Source organism: Lepidochelys olivacea (genome assembly GCF_965140295.1).
Source record: "Lepidochelys olivacea isolate rLepOli2 genome assembly, chromosome: 2".
Lineage (NCBI taxonomy): Eukaryota > Metazoa > Chordata > Testudines > Cheloniidae > Lepidochelys > Lepidochelys olivacea.
Window position 1 is genome coordinate 193,223,096 of NC_140412.1, and position 15,557 is coordinate 193,238,652.

The window sequence follows — 15,557 nt, forward strand, 5'->3', positions numbered from 1 at the left end:
CTGTAGCTCCGGCCCCGGAGTCGGTGCCTGTACAAGGAGCCGCATGTTAACTTCTGAAGAGCTGCATGTGGCTCCGGAGCCCCAGGTTGGCCACCCCTGATCTATCTGTACACAGTTTTATGCCTCTTTTGCACCTATTTAAATGCTTCTGTCAACACATTTTCTTAAAAGCCTTGGCTACATTGGGTTTGAACCGCATCTGGAACCCACACTGAAACTTGTAAATACGCCCGGTGCTGTATTACTGGCAACATGGATAGGGGCCAGACTCTGTGTGTGTGTGTGTCCTATCTTATCTTTTTCTAGGCCATTCACGGTTCCTGTGTAAAAGAGTACTACTAAAGTCTATCAGGTAAATACAACCTAAAGCAGAGGTTCTCAAACAGTGGTCCGCAAGCTCCATTCAGGTGCGTGCCTGGGAGGCCGCACACAAGACAATGAAGGGCCACCCACCTAATTAGTGGAGCTGGGCAGGCGTGGCTCCACGAATTAGGTGCCTGGACCCTGGAGAAGATGCACATGTAAGGTGAGGTGGTGGCCTTGGGGCAATAGGGGGTAGATGGGAGGGGGCAGTGGGGTGAGAAGAGGGGGTGGGGGGAATTTGGAACATGCAGAGCTGCGGCAGCCAGAGAAAGAGGCGACTCTCCCCAGCTCCAGGGCTGCAGCTGCTGGGGAGAGACAGCCCTCCTTCCAAGTCCCAGATCAGGGGCTGCTGCAGTGGGGGAGAAAGGGAGAGACCCCCATCCTTCCTAACCCCAGCTCAGGGGCTGCCATGGCTGGGGAGAAAGGGCACAGCCGTCGCATTAGAAAGGTAAGACTACTGATATTAAAATATGAGTTGTGTGCTTTTATTTGTAGAACAGAAAAACATTTTTTTATATAGCACTTTTATGCAAAGCACTTTACAATAGTTAGATAAAGGTACAAACAACATTTGGAAAGATCATTAAGTGGTCCGCCAAGACCCTCAGCAATTTTCAATTGGTCCATGGGGAAAAAAAGTTTGAGAACTGCTGACCTATAGGGCCCATTTCTGCCCTCATTTACATGTGTACAATTTCTATGACTTCAATAGAAGTTGCACCCTAAATGAGGGCAGAACTAGGCTCAACAGTTAGGAAACTAATTGGAAAAATAAGTATAAAACATCCACTTTAGAAATTTAAAGCTATGAAGCAGGAAGAAAGTAAAGAATTTGCAATGTGTAAATAAAACATATGATTCAATTTAAAAGGTTAAAATCAAATATTCAAATTTAGATATGTCTTCACCTTGTGAACAAATCACTTATTTCTTTTGCCACCAATTAAGTCTTCCTATGTTCTTGCTACTGCCAGTGCTACTACATGACAGGGTTAGAGCAGCTGCACCCCCACATCAGAGAAAGAGGGCAAAGGCATACAGGGAAAAGGAAGCAAGTGATACTCTTTCCCAATCTGGAGATTTGTTTTCATTAGTCTCAAGCTCTAGGACCTGGCTCTAGTAAAAGAAAGGAGAGAGCAGCTCAGTCAATGGCTGTGAGGGCAGGGAAGGTGCCAGCCCAAAGAGGAGGTGAAGAGTAAAATATCAGGCAAGGCAAAGGAAAATCAACTCCTTTCTTCAATGGGAAAGTAAACAGGAGGCTCCTCTGAGTCAATAACTTGCAGGCTAAAAATCAGAATAGCTGAAGCAAAGGGAAGAAGCACAGGGGAGGGGTGGGGAAACCTTGACATTAAAGCATATAAGCTGAAGGAAAGTGATTGTAAAGGATCAGAAGCTCTGTTTTCAAGGCAGTGGAGGTTAGCTGGCCAGATTCTGCCTTCTACCAAGATCTGCTCAGTACAAGAAAGGAAGAGTGGCCACCAGGGAGCTTGCTAAGACTTCTCAGCATGGCTCTGTCCCAGCATGCTTTGACTCAGCCCAAAGGTGAATTTCTATTGGCTAGGCATAGCGAGGAGCCTACAGTTAACTTGATGGCATTCCTCTCTCTATTTGGATGAAATACAATAACTTTTGAACGGGCATCTTCTAAGAAGGCAGCTTCAACCAAGTCTGTAATTACTTCTCTCTCAGACAGAAAGAAAAAAGAACAGTGAGGGGAGAAGAGGAAGTTGGAGACAGGGCACGGGAGGGACACAGAGCTCCTGCCATGAGGATCAGGTTGCACTGAATCCCTGAAATAGAGGGGGATGGGAGAGGGGCACACAGAGTTTGTGAGAAGGAACAGATGAAAGCAAGGAGCCCCCAGTGTGTGCAGTGAAATTGACCTACAGAAGCAACAAAGTGTGCAACCCCCTAGTTTATTTTGCAAGTAGTAGCAAAACAGGTGCAGCCATGTGTGTGTTACAGGAGTATGTAAACAAAGCATTTTCCCTGCATGTTCCAATCAGTAATTTTGGGCCAGAGTAATTTATAAATCCTGCAGCTAGAAAATTCAAACCTGGCTTTTATTAGACCAGTGATGGTCAAAAACGATATAAGTATGAAGAAAAAGAGCTCTAGAAGTGGGACAGAGACAAGAAGTCAGGATTGAAATCTGAATTTCCCCCTTATTCATTTATACTTGTAGGAATATCAGGTTTACATAGGTCATCAACTAGTCTTTTTTTAATAGTCTTCAGCTCTTTGAAATCATGAACAGTGTACTTCCTTTCTGAGACGCCAGCTATTTGCATGAGCTGCGAGTGATCAATATACCCAACTCCTATAGCATATATATGAACACCTTCCCTTCTCAGATCTTCTGCTGGTTCAGCAACATCATCAAACGACTTCCCGTCAGTGACTACCAGCAAAACTGGTCGGACATTTCTTGTTACTCTTCTGCTGCCGCCTGGTGCAAAGAATTCCTTCACCTTCCTAAGTGCAGCTCCAATTAAAGTGCGAGTTCCTGTCATCTGTTTAATGTTCTGAATTTGAATGTTCAGTTCTGATTTGCTCTGAAAAGCACCCAGGCCAAATTCTTTTTTATATCTGTCACTGTACTGGGCAATGCCAATTTCAACATTGTGATCATAATCAATCTGATCTATTATATCTTTCAAGAAATTCTTCATCCTGGTGAAGTCATCTGGGTATATAGAATTGGAACCATCAATCAAGAAAACAAGGTCTGCTTGAATTTCACACTCTGAAATGGAAAAAAGGAAAATTAGCTTATTATTTATATAGTGCTCCTAATGCGCTGGGCTCTTCGCAGACAAATGGACAGGCTCCCTGGCCTCAAAGAGTTTCAGTCTAAACAGAGACAAGATAAGACAAAACAAGTGCAGACAAACACAAAGGAAGTGGGGAAGGTGAGAGCAGGACAAGGCTTACAAATACAAGACTGTGTGATTGCTTTGGGGGCTCTGCACACATCTTGTTGATTCACTTTATGTATATTTTTATTGCATGGAAATAATCATAATCCTATTTGGGTTTTTTTAAGCTCACTTTGGGGAGAGAATGAGCATGAGGGAGTGTGGAGAGGGAAAGATAGTGCGGAGAGGAAGACTGAGGGGAAGAGAAGGAAAGTTCCGAAGGAAAAAGAGAAGAGAGATGGAGGCTGGCTGACATCCCACAGCCGGAGGAGTGTGGTAGTTGAAGAGAGATGGAAGGAGATTAGGACAAACAGCAAATCAGTTGTAAAGGCAGATCAGAGTTTGTATTTTAGAGGACAAAAATTCTGATAACATGATTGGGGGTGAGTGAAGGCACTCCCTAACAACAACCCGCCCCCCTGCCCCCTCGTTCCCTGCTCTGCTGCTGGAGGAACAAGAAAAGTTTCTGGAGCTGGGGCTTTAACACTCCAAAGCTCCTCCTGCTGTTTTTCTAAGTGGTCAGGGAGATGTGGCTGTGAGCCCATATTCCCAGGCATCTCCTGCTTGGATCCGGCATGGGATGGGGATTTCTGTTCCTCACTGGTGGGAGCAGAGCTCCATGGGGTGAGGTTTTTGAGACTGGAGCAACAGTGGGCTGTTACAGGCTCACACAGAACCTGTCGGGAGGAGCAGAGATTCAGGCAAAGGACATTGCTGAATACAGGGGAGCTTGGAGGAGTTTCCAGAAGCAGAAACCGAACAAGGTATTTGTAAAGGGACAGGCATACATAAAACAGGGCATGTGGGGCAATGCAGGGGCAGCCTAATTCTCACAACAGGGAAAGCAGTCTGTGCAACAACTGGATGCTAGCATGGAAGGGCCCCCCAAATAAGCCAGTGAACTGCAGACCTTACACATTCCAGCAGGTGTTCTGCTATTGTTCTCAGATAACAGAATGGATTAGAAGAACCTCAACTACTAGGCTTCAGGAGACCCAACCCTTTACTGGACTTTCCCCTTATGGCCAAGTTAACAATGGTCATTGTTGTAACTGACAAAAGCCTTGTCTACACTGGTGGCGGTGTGTAGGATATGTGTAGCTACACACCACGGTGAAAAGCAGGCTGCATCAACACTGTACTGGGTATCTACACCTCAGGGAAAAGGCTCAGGCAACAGGGAGCTGCCAGAGCCTTTCCTCACTGCCTGATGCTTGCTAGAGCCTTTCCTCGCAAGAGAGACACTATACTGCTAAAAATAGCATAGACAGTTGAGGCACGACTTGGGCACGTAAGAGAGATAGGATACATGCCTGAAGGTTCAGGCATGTCTTTTTTTTTACCTAAGCAGAGCCTCTCTGTCTTGTGGTCTTTATACCTGGGGTAGAGGGGCATGTAGCATATGTACTTTGCACCCCACTGTCAGTGTAGATCTAACCTAAGGCGTTGTAATGCATGAGCTTTCCTCCCAGCCGTAGTCAACTATTCGTTCACACAGGCATGCCTCCGAGTGCTTCCTGGGAGCCCTACAGGACCTAGCCCCTATGGTGCTTGCCTCTGAGGCGCAGTAAAGCTGTCATACTACTGACTATCTAAAGAAGTTTGGTGGACAGCAGCACTCCAGTAGCCCCAGGAGGAGAGGTTGATTACAGTCCACTCTGACCCAGGGCACCGGTCAAATAATACAAACAGCAATTTGTAAATATTCTTGTGACTAAATACATTCACACTGATGGTATCCATGGAATCATGTTATTCATCACTTGCAAATATTCCAACAGCTGCCAGACGAGTGAGAAAACTGTGGGAGTCACAGGAGTGCCGTGAATTTAATCTGAATGCTCATCTGAAAATGTACACCAGAAATACATTGTTACTTGTTATTCTTTATTCACCTGTGGGGGAAAAAAATTTACTCATCCAATCAGGGAGCAGAATCATGCTGTGACTTATGTTGGCTAGCTAACGGTGCAAATAATGAATAGAAAATAAGTGGACAGTTAGCAAAAAGCCCATAGGGTCACTGTAGCACAGGCCTGCTCACTGCCCCCTGGGCAGCCCCTTGCAGCCAGAGATCATTCTGCAGCACCCTGACTCTGTTATCCACCTTCCATGGCCCTTTAGATCTCATAGTTCAGAAGTGGTTCCAAGAATCCCACCAAAGACATCCCATTTATTGAGTCCTCTGACACATACTGGCCGTGAAGGCCCCAAGCAGTTCAAGGTCTCTCTCCAGATTAACATGCAAAACACAAATTCACACAGTCTTCATCCCAGCTGGCCTTTACAGTCTCTCTCCTGCTTATTCAGGGTCTCTCCCAGGCCTCACTGCCTAGAGACCTTCCTCCAACTTCAACTTTTTTCCCTGTTGACTCAGGACCTTTACAGGCACCTTCTTGCTTCCCTCCCTGCAATCTGTAGGCCTAATTGCAACTTTATCTCCCACCCCCTGAAGCTTCCTGCTCTTTTTATCCTGCCAGCTCCTGATTCAACCCAGGTGTGGTTCATCCTGCAATTAGGGCTGGCTTAGCCCCAGGCTATCCAGTACATGGGACCAGTCACCCTGTTCCTATGACAGAGGCTATTCAGTGAACATTTAGGAGTATGTGCCAGAAATCAGGATTTATTTGCAAACAGTTTCAAACACTAAAAAGGACCAAATGTGACAATTTATTTGCAATAAATCGTTCAACTAGCTGCACAGACCAGCAACCTAGAAAGTGCACCTAAAGTACTGAGTTTTAACAAGGGACAGAGAAGGGCATTAGGAAAAGTAGAAATTGTGGGGCCTGATTCTCCACTGACTTCCACATTATACACTCCAGTACATAAGCATAAAGTGGGCATAAAACACTGCTAAACTGGATTTCCTCACTAGTAGGAGTAGCATTTTACAGTATCTTTGCAAAGATGCAAGTGACTACTTTGGGGTGCAAAGATCTCTGTGATCCCTCCTATGGCCTGTGGGAGCATGGACAGGCAAATGAACATGAATCTGACTAGTTGGTCACTTAAATGTGTGTTCTTAATACAGCGCAGGGGTTTGGAAGTGTAGCAGGGGTGGGCAACCTGCAGCCTGACAGTTTGTTTGCATTGACCGTCTGCAGCTCCCAGTGACTGTGGTTCGCCGTTCCCGGCCATTGGGAGCTGCGGGAAGTCATAGGCCGCTGGGACGTGCTGGCCGCCGCTTCCTGCAGCTCCCATTGGCTGGGAACGGCAAACCGCGGCCACTGCGGGCAACCATGCCTGCGGACGGTCAATGTAAACACACAGTCTTGTGGCCCGCCAACGGATTACCCTGAGAGGCTGCAGGTTGCCCACCACTGGACTAGAAGATGCCACTGTGCAGTTTGCGTGGTGTAAGTTTCCTCATAATTGCCATTACATTTTGATTGCCACTTCCTATAGTCCCCATCTGCTTGTTCTTGCCTATTTCCTCAGCAGAGCTCATCAACCAGGCCAAATCATGTGATGCGTTTGTGATGTAGATAATTGCCTATCCCCACAACAACTAGTTTAATCAAACTGAAACCTGAACTCAGGCCTTTTAAAGTGAAAAGTTAGTACCCTAATTTTACCTTTATGAAAGTTCTGAACCTGCACAGACTAAGAATAATATCAACCATTTAAGCAATGAAAATCCTCAGTTGTAGCATCAAGTAAGGGTAAACTTTAAGAAACTTCCCTTTTTCCCTATAGGGTGGCTTTCTAAAGAGAAAAGAATACCATAAGGAAGCTAGATAAACAAATGAATCTATACACATTGCTTTGAAATTTTAGAGATGTGTCTCCCCATCTTTGCCAATTTTTAAATAAAATGATGAGGAAAGTTTAAACTGTATAGAGTAGTAAAACAAACACTTACCTGGTTTTGAATCATCACATATTTTTTCTGATATTGCTATAGATGTGTTTTTGAGTCCTTCAAATGTATCCACATAGTAATATTTGTCTTTTGATCCAGTCATGGCCAAAAGCTCATCAAGTTTTGCTCCTTCTATCCCAACAGCATAGATAATAATTCCATTGTCTCTTAATCTCTTGGCTGTGTCACCGAGCTGTGCTTTATCATGCGACTCACCGTCTGTTATCACTATAAGAATCTGTGGAACTCCCTTGCTTTTGCGGCTGCCACGCTCCTGAGCAAACAGAGCTTCCGAATAGCCAATTGCCTTGGCCGTATACGTTGAACCTCCTTTAGTTACGTCATTCTGGATAGCCTCAACAATCTCGGATTTTGCTGTGTACTTATTAAGGTAGAAAAACGTTTCCGGTTCATCAGAATATTTTACAGCTCCAAACTGAACTCTATCTGGAGCGACATCAGATTTCTTCACCAAGGCAATCATGAAGTCTTTCATGGCTTGGTATTGTAAGGGACTTATGCTCCCAGATCCATCTATCACAAACACAACATCTAACCTTTCTATCCTTTTGCATTCTGTAAAAGAACAAATGACAAAACAAAAAAACCCAAACAGATAAGTACGTACGGACTCTTACTGAATCTCTCTTACTAGTCCCTTTGTATTCAAGCAAAGCTTGTGAATTTGGATCACTTTTTGGAGGCAGTAATACAACTGAACATCCTATGTTAGGCATGTTTTGGGAAAATCCATCAGTGCACAACAGAAGAGCCTAACCACTAATCCTAAAATAACTGATAGTTTCAACTTAATCTAAAATCCAGAGGGACAGGGGAAAGAAATGAATAGTAACGCGACCGAATAGGATCAGGCTAGATGATCGTAATGGCCTCTTCCGGCCTTAAAAATCTATGAATCTGTATTCTAATAGAATACAAGCACCAATTAAAAGCTTTTGTTTTCCCCAAAAACATATTTTAAGTTTTTCATTGTTGGAGTTAAGTCAAATTTCTGTGACCCTTGTTCTACAGAGTCATCACACACAGTTTTATGTACTGTTTACTAATGGAAATGAGCCAAATTCTGCTGCCATTTGCATCTATGCAACCACACTGAAATGCATGGAGACCCACCAGGCATCAATGATAGCAGAATTTATTTTGTGCTTTGGATCTATTGCAATTTTTTTTCTTTGTGTAAGAAAGATGTTCAATTTGGAGACTGAAGCCCTGCCACCCCTGTACAGCCCCCAAGGCCCTGTGTTGCAGTGACCAAAAAGGGCTGAACGGGACTTTTGTGAAACCCATTAAAACAACTCCTACACTAAAGATCAGCATTTATGACAAGGAGATGGGAAGTCAATACCTGATTAATAGTTTTGTAAGGAGGACATTGTAGTTCATAAACATGGAACAAAATATACACCTTTCAGGGCATAACACAGTGGCAGGTTTGGATCTGTTCTCACTTTACAACAGCAAAAATGTGTTTTGTGCAATTGGATAAGTGAATGCAAAAAAGATCCAGATCTCAGTCCTGTAAGCCCCTGAGATGGAACATGCAATGTGCAAAGAGGAGGGAGATTCCTTGTGCTCTCCCCAGCCCCATTGCACACCCATGTATGGAGCCAGGCATAACCTGGCCCTGGGCTATTCCATTTTTCAGGTTCTTATGCACCAGCAAGCTGTGCAATGCCCCCCCAAAATTAGTAGCATGTGGTACTCACTACCATTTTCATCTATCTGTACACTGTTTTATGCCTCTTTTGCACCTATTTAAATGCTTCTGTCAACACATTTTCTTAAAAGCCTTGGCTATATTGGGTTTGAACCACCTCTGGAACCCACACTGAAACTTGTAAATACGGTTCCAAGAAAACTAGTTTCCGATGCTATATTGCTGGCAACATGGAAAGGGGCCAGACTGTGTGTGTGTGTGTACCTATCTTCTAGGCCATTCATGGTTCCTGTGTAAATGAGTACAACTAAAGTCTGTCAGGGAAATACAACCTACAGGGCCCATTTCTGCCCTCATTTACATGTGTACAATTTCTGTGACTTCAATAGAAGTTGCTCCCTTGTAAATGAGGGCAGAACTAGGCCATTCGTGTAAACAAGAATCAGTCCCCAAGGATGTTTTACACTGCCAGAACACCACAAAGGAGCCTTAGTATAAGGGAGAATCAGATTCTTAGTCTTTTCTTACACACATTAGCACACATATTGTACTTTTAAAATATTATGAAATTTATATTATTTGTTTGAGAGAATATAGCATCTTTGAAAGCTAGTAGGACAGACCTCCTGGTACTGTGATCCAAATTCTACCTTCATTTTCTCGCATGCTTCTCATCCCTGTAGGCATCTCCAAGAGAAGATGGCATTGCAAGGAGAAAGCATGCCTGTTTATTTACTTTATTACAATTCTCAACTATTTGGACAGAGCAAAATTCCTACACAGAATAGATATGAGTTATTGAAAACTGCAGTACTTATTTACCCTCATGAGGCCTGCATATTCCAAAGATGATCTCATCTTCTATGTGCTTCAGAATATCAAACTTCTCGACGTAAAAAACCAGCTCACGCTTCCCACTAATCTCTTCCAGCTGATTTTTATTTGCATTAAATACCCCAATAGAGTAGATAACAACACCTTGATCACGTAGGTCTCTTGCTGGACTTTTTACTTCATCCTGCGCTTCCCCATCTGTTATCAGGATAAGAATCTTTTTGACAGCGGGACGCGCACCTTTGGGAGGCTTGAAATAATCAGCCACAAATGTCAATGCGCTTCCTGTTAGTGTATTTTCCCCTATAAGAGACATTCTATCAATAGCACTGAAAATGTCACTTTTTGAAGAGTATCGGTCAAGCTGGAACTCTTCCTTGTTTGTGCCACTGAACTGGACAGCCCCAACCTGCACTCGGTCTGCGCTGATGTCAGATTTGTTCACCAGTTCTCTCATAAAGTTTTTCATTTTCAAAAAGTTCTCTGGTCCTATGCTTCCAGAACTGTCCACTAGAAACATGATGTCAGCTGTCATTTCTTTGCAGGCTACAGAAGAAAACATTTATATTAGTATAACCCAGGCTGTACATTAAAAATAAGTAAATAGACTTAACTGGGGCAGGATGGTCTGGGATAGATGGGTGGGTGCTAAGGATTTCTGGCTGTGCTGGGTAAATGGGGGAATAATGAGGTAGGTGAATGGATGGGTGGGTGCTGTCTGGAGAATAGCTGGGTCGGGGAGCCTGGGGCCAGTAATGGGCCCTCTCTCACATGCTGTTACTGCCCCCTCCTCCGGTTGCTGCCATGCATTAGAATCTACTAAGGAGCAGCTAGAAGTGAGGCAGAGAGGTCACCCAAGTGTCACAGTAGCTTCCAGGAGAACCAACTGCAGAGCTGTCCCTGCAGCCTGACTGGGTGCATGAGGATCCGGATGGGCTGAGCACAGGTGTGACAGGGCTGCTGCTTGTGTGAGTGCCACCCGAGTTGCATGACACTGGACAGCACTGCTATAAGTTTAGTAGGGTTCCTAAGGAGAGGTTTGCTAGGTACATGCATTTACACACACAGGAGAGATATTGTTGTCTGAGCCACTTCCATTTCCGAACAGAAAGAGATTCTGTGGTTCACAAATCAATAGAGGCACAAAAGATTCAGGTGTTTACAGCTGTGTATAAGCATATGGCACTAGCATTCTAATAATGTACCTGTTAATCACAAACACCAACTTGACATAGCTCACTGCTAGAGAATTTAGCTTGCATTTGTGTTCCTCTTACTCTTTGTGTGTGTGGTGGTGGTGGGGTTGAAGGCTATTGAGCATTACAGTCTTACAAAGACAATGATCTTAAATGCCATCTTGCCTGACTGCAGACTGATTGTAGGGTTAGTGCTCTGTGGGCACCTGAACAATTCACGACACAGGTATTTACACTGGGACAATAGCAACACAACATGACAAGTTGGAAAACACACTACTTGATGTAGGACTACCCTCTTCAGTTGAAAAGCCATCTTGTTTGTTACAAAGCTGAGGGAAAAAAGGAGGAAGGAGAAGGAGTGCTTTGATGCTGTGATTGAAACCAAATAAAAATACCCTTGCTTTTTTAAAGCATATGATGAACATACACATAATAGATTTAAGAAAGAAAGAAAGAAAACTGCATTATTTATAATTGGCTTGCGGACAGCCATCTCAGTTCAAAGTATATTTATACATTTCAGTTATTCAGGCTGGAGTAATATGCTTATCATGTTTTGAATTTGAAATTGTTTGTTATATAAGAGGAGGCTCCATGTTCATTTAGCACTATGAGTTCAAAGGGCAAAATCAAAATTTTCCTTACCTTCTTCAGAACGGATAACTTGAACAATTTCATTTTTTATGTTTTTCAAAGAGTCAAACTCTTGCACAAAGAAAGTCCTGCTCTCTGACCCTGCAATCTCATGTAGCTGTCCTTCATTTGCATCTTTTACACCAATGGCATAAATATTAACCTTCTCATTCCTCAGGCTCTCAGCAGGCTCCTTCACACTGTCATGTGACTCCCCATCTGTTAGGACAATGAGGTGACAAGGCACCCTGCCAGCTCTCTGCTCCCTTGCCTTTTTAAACAGTGGCTGCATGAAAGTCAAAGCTTCTCCAATATAGGTATTCCCATCAATTTGCCTAATGTTGTCAATGGCCGTCTCTAAATCATTTGTTTTGTTGTATTCATTGAGTTCAAACTCCAGTCTTTTGACATGTGAGTACTGCACGGCTCCAAAGCGAACTTTATTCGGCCCTATGTTGAACATGTTAACCATTTCCTTCAAAAAATTTTTGATGTCTCCAAAGTCATTAGGATGAATGCTTGTTGAGCCATCAATGAGCACATAAATATCAGCTTCCTCTGTGACCACAGATCCTACACGGAAAAAGAAATTGTATACAGCATTAGTGCGAGAACAAAATGTAAAGAGAAACACTGAGAGAAGCACCAAAGCAGATAGACATGTAATTAGGGCCCAGAGTCAACCAGTATTTATACAATGACACAAACCCAGGTGGAGTTCCACAGCGGCAGAAAATCTGCCAGAGAGTGAGGTGATTATGGTGCAAAGTGGCCGTAACCTCAATGTAAAGTAACAATGTCTGAGAAATGCTGGTTATTTATCTTATGATACCTGGAGTTCTTCAGGTTATGTGATCCCTATCTGTACGCCACTCGAGGTGTGTATGCACTCCATGTGCCTAAGACCAGAAGATTTTTCAACAGCAGTGTCGCTGGGGCCGCATCAGTGCCCATCTCCTCCTTGTGCTCTAAGTCGAGGGCATAAGGGACCACATGGACTGACCACCTCCTCCAGTTCCATGAATAACCCAAGGAAGGGATCAGAAGCAGAGTGGAAGGAGGGTGGGCAGTGGAATACAGATCAGGACCACACATCGTGAAGAACACCAGTTACTGTAAGGTAAGTAACCAGAATTTTTTCTTCAAATGATGGTCCCTATGTGTATTCAATTCAAGGTGACTCACAAGCAGTACTCAATGAGGAAGGTGCAGGGAACCCTGATGTGTTTGTCAGCGTGATCCTGCAATCTGAAAGGATACATATGCCGAATAGACTCTTTCAAGGGCATAATGCCTAGTAAAAGTGTGCATAGAGCTCCATGTTGCCACTCTACAGATCTCCAGAAGGGGAACTCCATGAAGCAAAGCCACTGATGTAACCTGTATGCCTTGTTTGGGAGGGGTCACCATCAACTCACAGCTTACAACACATGCAATGCCTCAATTTAGCTCTCACTGTGCCTGGGATTTATACCAAAGACCCAGTTCTGCAGAACGTTACATGTAGAATCCCAGTGACCCCCAACAGAACTCGTGTGAGTAGGGTGCAGGAATGGATCCTCCTTGTGCACATGCTGAGTTATTAAATCCCAGGTACCCACTTGAAAATAACTAAATTACAAGTGTGAGCTTCATTTATACACTATCTGCATTTTCACCTCTGAATTTGGCCCTAATCTATGTAAGTCTGTCAAGGTTTACAAGAGCACTGATCTACACCTAATATGTAAATCTAATGTCCATCTCCATTATCCAAACACAGTTTCAGTCTATTATACAAAGTCTCATAAGGTATAGAGATCCTGACTCAAGAGTCTCAGGCTTCACAATTGGGAAAATTGGGGACTAAATATTGGTGTTTTTTTTAAAAAAAAACATCACATAATACAACAGAGTACAAAGGATACTGACATACCAGGTGTCTGAGTTACTGAAGTTTGACTCCCAATAAGGAAGAGAAACAAAGTCAGCAGCATCTTCATATTATGAATGAATGTTCCAAGCTTTCATGCTGGAAAAATAAAATAAAAATCCCATATATCAAATATCAAAAGGACCCTGGAACATGATTGCATAATACACTAGTATAAGGAAACTTATAGGGTTGGGAAAGATGTAGTCCAATCCCAATATACTGTTATAAGAATCTAAAGCACTCCAGATAAAGAAACATGAAAATGGTAAAGGGTTCATTGTCTTCTTCTTTATCCATGAGATCAGACATTAATTATTGTAATCTCACCTGTGTGGCACTCATGCCTCCAACCTTCACACTTCATACCTATTTAAAATGTTTCCAAGGTGATTTTGATGACATCATTTCCCCTTTGTACCCCTCCACTGGCTTCCCCTTAAACACCCTTGGGGCTGCCATCTGATGTGCCAAAACTACTTCTGCCCCTGCTTTCCCTGCCAGCTTGGGACTCCAGCACCCTGCCTTGCTGAGCCAGACATACCAGTCTACTCCAACACAGACCCAGGGTCTGAACCATGTGCCCCAAAGCTGCAGACTTAACAGAAAGCAACTTAAGAAGTATTCCTGTCTTTAACACTCAGATGCCCAACTCCCAGTGGGATCCAAACCCCAAATAAATCTGTTTTACCCTGTTTTAAGCTTGTACAGGGTAACCTCATAAATAACACTGATAGAGAGATATGCACAGCTGTTCCCCGCCCCCCGCCCCAGGTATGAATACATACTCTAGGTTAATTAATAAGTAAAAAGTGATTTTATTAAATACAGAAAGTGGGATTTAAGTGGTTCCAAGAAGTAACAAGCAGAACAAAGTGAATTACCAAGCAAAATAAAATAGAACACTCAAGTCTATGTCTAAGAAAACTGAATATAGACAAAAACCTCACCCAGTAAGCTTCCCTTTACAGACTAGTCTCCTTCTAGTCTGGGTCAGCAATCACTCACACCCCCTGTAGTTGCTGTCCTTTGTTCCAGTTTCTTTCAAGTATCCTTGGGGGTGGAGAGGCTCTCTTTTTAGCCAGCTGAAGACAAAATGGAGGAGGTCTCCCACGGGCTTAAATAGACTTTCTCTGGTGGGTGGTGACCCCCTCCTCTCTCCTATGCAAAGTTCAGCTCCAAGATGGAGTTTTGGAGTCCCATGGGCAAGTCACATGTCCATGCAGGACTCAGATTCTTACCAGCCAAGCCACATTCCTGGGAAAGCTCAGATGTGGATTGGCATCTTCAAGTTCATTGTTGGTTTAAGTGGTTCTTGACTGGGCACTTAATTCATGCATTCTTTTCTTAAGAAGCTGACCAAATGCTTTACAAAGGCTACAAATCAAGCCAGTACACAGCCAATATTCATAACTTCAAATACAAAAATGATACATGCATACAAATAGGATTAATAGATTCAGTAGATCATAACCTTTACAGATATATGTTACCTGTCATAGGTAGCGTAAAACATATTCCAGTTATGTCATATATATATTCATAAGCATATTCCATAAAGCCTTATGGGGGGCACAGTCACACCCTTCTCCACTGAATCAGCAGCCCCTTACCTTTCAAATCTAGTTTCTTATTATGGGCCTGACCCTCACCTTCGCTCTGCCAGTTACAACCTTGAGCATCCATTTATCTGCTTGTCTCAGAAGCACCTTCCTGCTTTTTCCCATGCCACCCCACATGCTGCAGAAGAACCTTCTGACAACATTCACAAGCCATCACGTTATTCTCACTGAGATTCCTCCTTGAAACCTACTTTTAAAAGATACAAGCCTACAAACCTTTGCCACTTGGGACTGATTAGGCTGGCAGCCAGGTGTTACTGAGACCACACTGAGTTATGCAAATGTGCCTGGCTTAGGGGTGCCAGGCAGCTGGTTTTCGACTGGAACACCCGGTCAAAAGGGGACCCTGGCGGCTCTGGTCAGCATAATAGTCCAGTCAGTGGTGCAGCAGGGCTAAGGCAGGCTCCCTGCCTGCCATGGCTCCGTGCAGTTCCTGGAAGTGGCCAGCATGCCCCCACGGTCGCTCGGCTCGGGGTGATCAGGGAAGCTCCTTGTGCTGCCCCCGCCTTGAGCGCCGACTCCGCAGCTCCCAT

General features: G+C 43.8%; 1 protein-coding gene across 1 annotated transcript; it reads right to left on the reverse strand.

Moving 5' to 3' along the window:
- Nucleotides 1-865: 865 nt before the first annotated feature.
- LOC311516776 (collagen alpha-6(VI) chain-like) lies at nt 866-15,088 on the reverse strand (the record flags this gene model as incomplete). The annotated part of the gene is made up of 5 exons (XM_084621114.1): nt 866-3,109; nt 7,147-7,722; nt 9,647-10,204; nt 11,503-12,063; nt 15,016-15,088. The coding sequence occupies 5 exons, from the start codon at nt 15,086-15,088 to the stop codon at nt 2,529-2,531; spliced, it is 2,349 nt and encodes a 782-aa protein (XP_084477240.1). The 3' UTR covers nt 866-2,528.
- Between the last annotated feature and the right edge of the window lie 469 nt (nt 15,089-15,557).